Here is a 9782-nt window from a genome sequence, read left to right on the forward strand (position 1 = left end):
GCCGGGCAAGAAGGAGCCGACTTGGCTTTGCTGCCCCGGCCCCCGCAGCTTGCACCGGGCCGTGGAGGGGAGACCTCCGGCCTGAACCCGTCCCGGGAGGTGTCCTCACCTGCTTCGTGGCTGGCTCAGGACGGCACACGCACCCGCACGCGTGTAAAGCACACGCACACGCACACGCACTGCTGCACGAGCGGGTTCCTTTCTGTGGATCCATGTATTTGCTCCCGGGAGGTGTCCTCACCTGCTTCGTGGCTGGCTCAGGACGGCACACGCACCCGCACGCGTGTAAAGCACACGCACACGCACACGCACTGCTGCACGAGCGGGTTCCTTTCTGTGGATCCATGTATTTGCAGCGCGCCCCAAGGTGGATCTCGCGCCGGGCTCCCTATGCAGAGGTGGCTGGCCTGCCAGCCCAGGTGAGCAGCGCGGTTGTAGACACGGAGTCGTCTCGGGGAGACCAACAGGGCTGATTCCCCGCTTCCCCCTTCCTCGGGCAGGGACCCCGCTCGTGGCGGGGGAAAGGGCCGAGCTTCGGACTCAAGCGCTCCAAGTGCAAGCAGTTTGCTTGCCCTGTGGACAGCACCTCTCGCTTCCAGCACAGCAGGGCCGAGGCCCCCGTGGCACGTTGGTTATCCCGGTAGTAGTATTATTACGTGTTTGTAACGATGCCACGGGCTTCTTGCCTGCCATGCTGCCATCACAGAGGGCCTTCCCACTTCCGGAGTTAGGTCAGTGCTGCCAGGTGAGCACGCCGTGCACACCCCGGCGTCCTCAGTGTTTGCAAGGGGTGCCCTTCGCTGCGGGGGCACAGCGCCTGCCTAGGACCAGCTGGCTGGTCACCCATGGAGTGGTAACACCATGGTTGCAGCGGGTCCCAGGTGCCCGGGGGGTCGAGGTTGGAGCCTGACGGCTTGTACGTTCCTGGAGGTGTTTCTGAGAGCGCCTGAGCAGAGGCGATGCCTTGCAGACGGGTGCACGGGAGCGCCATTCTGGAGGTGCGTGTATTGTAACGGGTGCACGAGTTTTCATCTGGTAGGTTAAGGCAGATATTCAAGGCATATCTGTAAGGCATATAAGACCTATACCTTACGGACACTGTAGTGAGGAACGGCTTGCAGCCGACCACGCTCTGCCCGTTGATCTCGTGCCGAGCAGCGAGGGCCCTGGGACGCCTCCGTGGCGGGAGCATCCGCCAGCCCGGGCCCTGGCAGGGCTGAATGCTCTCTTTGTCCTCGCACAGTACGGTCTCTATTCCTCTTTCGTGGGCTGCTTCGTTTACTGCCTCCTGGGCACCTCCAAAGACGTGACGCTGGGCCCCACGGCCATTATGTCGCTGCTGGTCTCTTCATACGCCTTCCACGACCCTGCCTACGCCACCCTGCTCGCCTTCCTCTCGGGCTGCATCCAGCTAGCCATGGGCCTCCTGCACCTGGGTGAGACGCGGCAGGCCCCGCTCTGCCCCCGTTTCCACGCAATGCATTTTGTTATTCTGTTCAAGCGACACGCTTCCCCCATCTCTGTGCTGTCTAGCTACGGCTTGCAAAGCTTTGCTCTGCGTGTGCATGTGTGGGTGTGCTGCATTCTGCGCCTGAGACCTGCTCACTGCACCCATCTGCATCCGTTACAGGTTTCCTGCTGGACTTCATTTCCTACCCCGTCATTACAGGCTTTACGTCAGCTGCTTCAGTCACCATTAGCTTCAGCCAGGTCAAGGTAGGCCTTTTGCTGTGGCTGTTTCTTTGGTTTAATTTGCCTAGGAGCCCTCAGGCAGCCATGCAAAATCATTCTCGGAGCGTGCACGCAATGTGGCATGGCCAGCCTGCCCCACTGCTGGCGCCCCTGAGCTCCAGGCTGTCTCCATCCTCCGCGCTGCGCGTGCTGCCGGTCCTGCTGATCTGCGGGTGAACGAGGAGAGCACTTCCATGCACACTGCTGGATCGGGTCTTGTAGCCTGACTGTGCAGCCGGACCTGCTCCCCTTGGAAATAGCCCGTCCCCTCTGGCAGGAGCAAGGAGAGAGGTTGTGCCTGGACATATTCACCAAAACTCTCAGCAAATGATGCCTCTGTCTGATTGTTGCTCGCCTGTGGTGGGGTGTGATTTGCTCCGAGGCACTGGGATTGGCCGCGAGGTTGGACTGGCAGGCAGCTGGGCCAGTTCCCTGGTGCCTGGGGTGGTTTTGCGCAATGCTGGGTGAGGCGGGAAGGGAGTGTTTCCTTTGTGGTTGACCGTAATCAGAGACGCAGGGCTAGAAAACAGAGACGGCAGCTAATGTCACGTGGTTGCAACCGGTGCTACATGCAGTAGGAACCGCTGAGCTCCATGGGCCTCATCGCTGTCCCGTTCCCGTGATAGATGAGGCGTGGGGAGTCTGGGGGTGGGTTAAATTACCTGCCTTGGATTCAATGACCGTTAGTGGGGAGGGTTTTGCCAGCCAGGCTCCAGGGGGATGGGGGTCAGGGCCTGTGAGCTGGTTCCCCTCTGAACCCTGGGGCTGGGTGGCACTGGGAGAGGGCAAGGGCCAGGAGAAAAGTCCCCGTCCGGGGCTTGCAGCCTGACGGCAGCACCGTGACGAGCGGGTGGCAGGGCTCACGGTGCGGTGCTGGGCAGTCACGGGGCTCTGCTCGTTTGCACAGAACATCCTGGGGCTGCACGGCATCCCACGGCAGTTCTTCCTGCAGGTGTACGAGACTTTCCGGCGCATCGGGGAGACCAGGTCAGCGACCCTTGTCCGTCCCTTCCAGCAAAGCCCCTCAGAGCAGGGAGCACACCTGGAAAGCTCTCAGCACCCAGGAAGGCCGGGGCATCCTCTCACCCTGGGGAGCTAATTCCTCCGGACTCTGCCCTGAGCTCGCGCAGGGCTCGTGCTCTCTGCAGCCAGTTGGACTGGACAGGAAATGGGCTCAGTGCCCCAACTGCCCAAAAGGGAGGGATGGAGTCAAATTATTTCCCATTGCTCTGAGCCCGTGGCTCTGAGCTCAGCCGCTCGTATCGCCCCGCTATGGTCACAAGCCCAGGGGCGAGCGGGTACAAGGTTTGCTCTGTGCCCGTGGGACCGGGGCAGTGGGAGGTTGAATCGAGGACAGGAGCGGTTTGCCTTGGGATGGCTCCAGTTGGCAGTGGCTCCTGCTATACTCGTCCCTTTGCCCTCGTTAGCTGGGAGGAGCCTTCTCTCGTCAGTGGGGGAAGCTCCCGTGTCTTTCCAGCTGGAGCGTGAGCCCAGAGAGCGGGTCTGCTTGCTGTCAGGACATCTCCACTGCTCGCAATGGGGCCTCGGGGGGTTCCCCCTTCTCAGCAGGGAGAAGCCCTCGCAGCTGTGATGGGTGCAACGGCTCCCAGGCTGGGCACTGATCCGAGCTGTTTGTAGGGTCGGGGATGCCACCCTGGGGCTGGCCTGCCTGGTCGTGCTCACGGGGCTCAGGTGCATGAAGGGCCACGTCCCCCGGGGCTGCCAGATGGAGCCGCTGCTGGTCAGGATGGGTCATCTGATCGTCTGGGCCACGGCGACAGGTTGGCTGGGTTTGCACGTGCCCTGCACCAACGTGCCGCGGGGCCGGGGCGGGGCCGGGGCTGCTCCGGGCCAACGGAGGGAGGAGGTGGCATGCACAGCCCTGGGGTCCGGGGGCTCCGGGAAGAGCGATGGGGCTGGGACCTTTCCCTGCCAGGCCTGGGTCTCACCCAGGGACCATGAGCTGTTGTAAGAGGACGGCTGCTTGGGGCCCTGGCATGAGATGGCCCTGCCCGGACCATCGGTACCTGCCCCTGCCGGAGCAGAGACCCCTGGGACCTGTGCTTGGAGGGCATCGCCTCCCGGGCTAGGATGAGCTGCCAATGCACATCTCTCCTCTGAGCCCCCCAGCAGCCTGTGGGTGCTGCGGGCATGGCACGATGCCTTCACTCTGCTCGCTTCCTCCCTGCTGTAGCCCGCAACGCCCTCGTGGTCCTGTTTGCTGGCCTGGTTGCCTACTCGTTCCAGGTGACAGGCTCCCAGCCCTTCGTGCTCACCGGGGAGACGCCCAAGGGGCTGCCTCCCTTCCAGCCGCCTCCTTTCTCCAAGGTCACGGCCAACGGCACCGTCCCCTTTGGCGAGATGGTTCAGGTGGGTGAAGCGGGGGGCTGAGGTGGGGCTGGAGGGGGGTGGGCTCGTCCCAGGTGTGCTTCTGTCGTGCTGCACCTTTGCAGTGGGAAGAGGCAGAAATCCATATAGGAGTGGGGGTCTCGCCCCCTTACGGGACCCCCCTGTATCTGGGGACTGGTGGAGCCTCGGGAATGCTGCCAGCAGCTCCGCTTGCACGGCCCTATGCGAGACCCTGGCATGCGGTCGGCTCTCCCTGCTGCTCTGGGACATGACGGGGGGTGGGCATCCTCACCTGGGCACTCCCTGCTCTCACACCTCTTCCTTCCCTTGCCCAGGACCTGGGAGCTGGGCTGGCCGTGGTGCCACTCATGGGCCTCCTGGAGACCATCGCAATCGCCAAGGCCTTTGGTAGGGCTGTGCCAGGCTCCCGCGGGGTTTTGGTGGTCCCGGGGAGGAGGGTCTGGGGCCTCTGCACACGGGAGAACACTTGCATTTCCCTCCTTTACTGGGAACACTGGGCATTTCCCTCCTCCCTCTCACCTGCTGCCCCAGGAGGGCAGTTTCTGTGTATCTGGGTGGAGGAGAGGGGCTCTCCATGGGTCTGTCCAGCCCTGGCTGCTGCACAGTCTGCATCTGTGTCGGGGTGGGGGGTCTCATGCCCAGGGGACGTGGGTGAAGAGGCCCAGCAGGGTCTGTGTTTTGGGCAGCCCTAGGTTTCCCTCCCCTGCCCCACCAATGGCTTTCTTACTCCTCCATGCACCCTGCTTGCCCGGGCACCGAGGTTGTTGTGCAGGCCACGGGTGGGATTTGTGGCCATGGGCAGCTGTGGGGTACCGAGGCAATGCCTCCCTGTCACTCCTTTCTCCTTCCAGCCTCGCAGAATAGCTACAGAATCGACCCCAATCAGGAGCTGCTGGCCATGGGTAAGAGCCCAGCCCGCAGGGGAGCCAGGATGGGCTGTGGGGCTGCTCCAGAGACCCAGCCAGGGGGTTGGGGTCCTGCCCCCACCCGTCTGTTTGCTCCCTGGGGGTGGCAGGAGTCCGGGAAGGGGTTGAGGGAGACTGGCTCACCCCGTCCCCCTGGGCAGCATCCCATCCGGTGACTGCACCACTCAACACCCCTTCTCTTCCCTCCGTCTCCCCCAGGCTGCACCAACCTCCTGGGCTCCTTCGTCTCATCCTACCCGGTCACGGGCAGCTTTGGGCGGTGAGTAGCCCCTGTGAGAAGGGCCCGGCTGAGCAACTCAGTGCTTGGGGTGGAAGGGGCCACGGGAGGGTCTCTGGTACTGGGGCAGGGGAGCCCAGGCTGGCCCGTGCGGGGCGCATGGGGCTGAGTCGGCTGCATTTCCCCTGCTCCCGGCCACTGAGGGTTTGCTTCTGCTGGGCGGTTGGTGCCTCCTTCCCTTCAGCCTGTAACAGTGCACGTGCTTTGCATCCCAGGACTGCAGTGAATGCACAGTCTGGTGTGTGCACCCCAGCCGGGGGGCTGGTCACAGGTGGGTGCTGGCGCTGCCCTTGCGCCCCTCATCCCCATGCCCTGGGCCTGGCTGGGCAGCCCCTCGGCTGTTAGTGAGTCCTGCGTTGGGGCCCCATGCGTGGGGTCGAGGGGAGGTTGTAATGGCTGGGGCTGGGGAGGCCGTGCCCAGTGGGTTGGTGCCAGCATGCCCGTGTCTCACCACGTGCCTTGTCCCCGCAGGGACCTTGGTCCTGCTCTCCCTGGCCTACCTGACCTCCTCCTTCTACTACATTCCCAAGGCGGCGCTGGCTGCCGTCATCATCGGGGCCGTGGCTCCCATGTTTGACGCCGGGATCTTCAGGACGCTGTGGCGTGTTAAAAGTAGGGGCATGAGCCACACGCACTTGTCTGGGTCTGGCCTACTGCCCTCCCTGCCTCAGCTCGGTGCCCCACGCTGGGTCTAGGGCGGTGGGGACGGGCCCTGCTTTGGTCGAGGGCGTTCATCGGGTTGACTGCACACGTCTTCGTGCACATACAGCTGGATGCAAGCATCGTCTTGTGACTCACGTGGGAGCTGCCGGTGCAGGAGCTGCAGAGAACAGTCCTGGGCGTGACATTCCCGTGCCCAAGCACCACACTGGAGCGGTGCCTGCTCACACCCGTGTGCTCTGCACCCTGCCAGGCCCCCAGGCTGCTGGGGTGCCCCAGGCCAAGAGGGGATGTTGCCCCATCCTAGCACCGTGGAAGCCCCAGCACTTCTGTCACGCTTTCTCTCGGGGATGCTGGCCTGCTGCTTTCCTCCAGAGACTAGACCTTGGCCCCAGCCTGCCCGCCCTGCAACCCCGTTACATCAGTGGTCTGCTCAGGATTGAAGCCAGAAGGCTTATTCCAGCACCAGACCCTGAACCATCTGCACCCCTGAATAGAGACCAGGGGCTTCTCCTCCCGCCCCAGGCGCTGCAGCTGCGTCAGCCCAGGTGAGAGGGCAGCGTGGGGCAGCACCTGGCGTCTGTCTTCCAGAGCTCGACCTCGTGCCGCTGTGCGTGACCTTCGTGCTGTGCTTCTGGGAGGTGCAATACGGCATCGTGGCTGGCATCCTGGTCTCGGGGATCCTCCTGCTCTACACCATTGCCAGGCCCCCAATAGAGGTTCGGTTCAGGCCTCCTGCAGCATCAGGAGGGCTTTTTCATCTGTGCAGGTCTCTCCCCCCGGAGCGGTGGCTGGATGCATTGCGGTGCCTCTAATGTTGCTCCTGCAGCCTTCCTCCGTATCACCGTCTCCGGTCGGACATGGGGCCATGAGGACAGGAGGGAGGGATAAGCCCACACAGCTCCGAGCGGGGTGGGTGCCCTCTCAGCACTGCCGACACGCTCTCAGTGCACGCAGCTGTGGGGTAGGAGATGATGTGAGGTGGGAGATGGGGTGAAGGCTCCACTGTCTGCCCCTACAAAGCAAGGCATAGAGGCTTGTGACCATATGCCCATTTCTCTCCAGGATAGGAGGGGGAACAGAGGCCATCACGGGGTCCTGGGCACGTTCCAGCCCCCTCTTCTGCTCTCTCTTCTGCAGGTCTCCGAGCAGGGGGTGCTTCTCCTGCAGCCTGCGAGCGGCCTGCACTTCCCAGCTGTCGAGCACCTCCGGGAAGCCGTGCACCAACGGGCGCTGGCAGGTACGGGGCGCTGTGCCGGGGCTGGCAGCCTGCCACTGGGGTTTGGCAGATCCTAGAAACACTACAGGACAATCCCACCGTCCCTCCACACATGGCCCAATTCATGCTACCCTTGCAGGCCAATGCCTGGGGATGTTGCACCCACCTGTAAGGAGCTGGCTGTCTCCTAACCACCCCCCAGACACCCTCCTGCCTACAGCGAGGCTATGAAGGCACAGACCTCAGGATGTAGGTCTACAAGGGACCTCAGGTCCCCTTCTTCTGTTCCAGTGTCCCAAACCCTTGCACGAGTGAGGGGATGCTGCTGCCAAGCTCATCCCTGTGCCTCCTGCCCCGTAAGGCCACTCCAGGTGCTGCTGGGCTTGCTGCGAGGCGCCCACGTGATGCTCTCCCAGCAGGGTCACCAGCGCGCTGCGTCGTCCTGGACTGCACACACATCAGCAGCATCGACTACACGGTCGTGCGGGGGCTGGCGGACCTGCTGCAGGAGTTGCTCAAGAAGGGCATCTCCCTCGTCTTCTGCAGCCTGCAGGTGCGTGTGGCCGTGGGCAGCAGCGTCAGCTGGCCAGTCTGGGGGGCACCGCTACACGCGTGCTGCCCCTCAGGCAGTGCCGTGATCTGTAATAGCATGGGCATGGCAGAGAGGCGCAGCTCCACTTGTTTCTTTTGGGGGGGCTGCAGCTGCAGCGTACTGAGCACCTGAGCCTTGTCCTTGCCACGGTGCCGCCACGTGTGGAGAGGACAGGCCCCAGCGGGCTGGGGGGAGCGTGGGGGCTTGGGCCAGCCCTCTCCATGGCTGCAGTCGAGATGGGGGATGCTGTGCTGTCCCTCTTCTGCTGTGGCCGCAGGGCCTGGGGGTCACCGGGCTGCACCAGGTGTGCGTACGGGGTGGGGGCTGCAGCTCTCGCCGTCCTGTGGTTGAGTTTTAAGGGTGGGTTTGGCATGGCCCATCCTTCAGGACGAGCCATTTGGGGGCCCTGGCAGGCTCCGAGTGCTGGAAGCGGGATGCCGTGACACCCCTCTGCCCTCTCCCCCCAGCCTCATGTTCTCCATGTCTTGCTGTCTGCGAACCTGGAAGGATTTCAGCATTTCCCCAGCCTGGAGGAGGCAGGTGAGCAAGGCCAGGGTCCTGACCGGGGTAGGGACAGTGCCTTGGCTCAATACCTGCTAAGACACCTGCTGTGGTCTTCCTGGGCCCTGTCTGTGTGCCAGCCTTGGCTCCTGCTTGACTGTGCACGGTCCAGTACGGAGCAGCGGCCTCCAAAGAAGTGCCCCAAGCACTTGGGCCGGGAGCTGCTGCCAACTGGGGCTGGGGGAGGCCCCTAAGCGGAGCCCTCCCTGAGCGTGCAGGCGCACAGGCGCATGGCTTTGCAAGGCTCTGGGGCCCTGTACCGGCCTAAGAGACCTCCCATGCTTCAGCCTCTGCAGGGCTAAGCCGGTGGGTGAGTCCCAGCTGAGCCAGCCCTTGACTTTCAGCATCTCCTGTTCTCCCCCCCTTCCTCCTCTCCTCCCCGGACCCACCTCACCCATGTCTCCAGTAGAGCAGGAGCTGCAGGGCAGCCATCGGGTCCTCTTCCATGATGCCGACGAGACCACGCTGCTGACGCCAGGGCTCATCCAGTGAGAACATGGCTCTGGCCATCCCGCCATCTGCCCCCCGCTGCCACCCAGGGCTGCTTTGGGGGGCTCTGGAAGAAGGATGCGTGCCAGCGCTCCCGGTCTGCTCCTGGGGCACTTCCAGGCAACACAGCTGGAGGGGAGGGAACGCTCCTCTAGGCAACACTACACGCGACGGGAAGAAAACGCATCTCACCCGGCTGCGGCTCTCTTGTTTCTCTGTTGTAGGGGGCACCGAGAGCCTGGCGCTAGCTGGGGCTGGGGAGCTTAGCTCTGCCTGGGGGCAGCGCGGAGGCATTGCCTTGCGCGCACTTTAGCGTCCCCCTTGTTTGCGGGATGGAGGGGACGATGCCTGAGAATCGTGCAAAGCTCCTTGCAGGAAGAAGGCAGGGAGACGCCAGCCCTGCCACCTGCCTGTAGGTTGAGGATGGTCCACATTGAGACCTGGCAGAGGGGCAGCAAGTCTGGGGCGCTCTGGCCGTGGCCACCACTCATCCGGAGGGCTCGGTGAGGGCGCTGGCACGTTGTAGACAAGGAAGGGGACTCCTGGAAGCGAGCTGGTGGGCAGATGGGTGGAGGTGGCCTTTGGGCACTGTGTGCAGGTCTCTGGGGTTGTCTTTGCTCTTTGTTGTCGATCCCCTGCACACCACATCTCTGCATGTGCTTCGCCTGTGTGGTGGGCCGGGGTCTAGTGCTTAGCTTTGGGCAGTTGGGCTTGATGTGGCCCTGCTCCCCGCAGTTATAGCACCCCCTCCTTTCCCAATTGGGTGGTCTGTCCGAGTCTGGGGCCGCCTTGCGCTCGGCAGGAGGTGGCCCTCTTTCCCCTTTTTGACCTGGGCCTCCCTTCCCCCCTCTTTGCTCCTTCCCAGAGTAGGGGGGCTGCTCACGGTTTAGCAACAGTCGGTCTGCAATTTCTGCGGCCTCGTAAGCATCTTTGGGGTCCCTGTCCCTGACCAGGGTC

General features: G+C 63.5%; 1 protein-coding gene across 1 annotated transcript; it reads left to right on the plus strand.

Moving 5' to 3' along the window:
* Positions 1–959: 959 nt before the first annotated feature.
* Positions 960–9776, plus strand: SLC26A11 (solute carrier family 26 member 11). The gene is made up of 16 exons (XM_025194743.1): positions 960–998; positions 1040–1436; positions 1631–1716; positions 2639–2718; positions 3370–3512; positions 3926–4101; positions 4416–4488; positions 4953–5003; positions 5226–5286; positions 5520–5575; positions 5776–5916; positions 6556–6683; positions 7105–7204; positions 7603–7736; positions 8243–8315; positions 8743–9776. Exons 1-16 carry the CDS (start codon positions 960–962, stop codon positions 8826–8828), a joined length of 1824 nt encoding a protein of 607 aa, XP_025050528.1. The 3' UTR covers positions 8829–9776.
* Positions 9777–9782: the final 6 nt, after the last annotated feature.

The sequence above is a fragment of the Alligator sinensis genome, unplaced genomic scaffold, assembly GCF_000455745.1.
Source record: "Alligator sinensis unplaced genomic scaffold, ASM45574v1 scaffold2241_1, whole genome shotgun sequence".
NCBI lineage: Eukaryota > Metazoa > Chordata > Crocodylia > Alligatoridae > Alligator > Alligator sinensis.

Bases quoted from the DNA above. Each gene is read 5' to 3' on its own strand.
- SLC26A11 (XM_025194743.1), top strand. From the start codon at position 960: ATGCCTTGCAGACGGGTGCACGGGAGCGCCATTCTGGAG. The intron at 3,513-3,925 runs GTTGGCTGGGTT...TCCCTGCTGTAG, and splicing joins CGTCTGGGCCACGGCGACAG to CCCGCAACGCCCTCGTGGTC. The intron at 5,917-6,555 runs GTAGGGGCATGA...TCTGTCTTCCAG, and splicing joins GACGCTGTGGCGTGTTAAAA to AGCTCGACCTCGTGCCGCTG.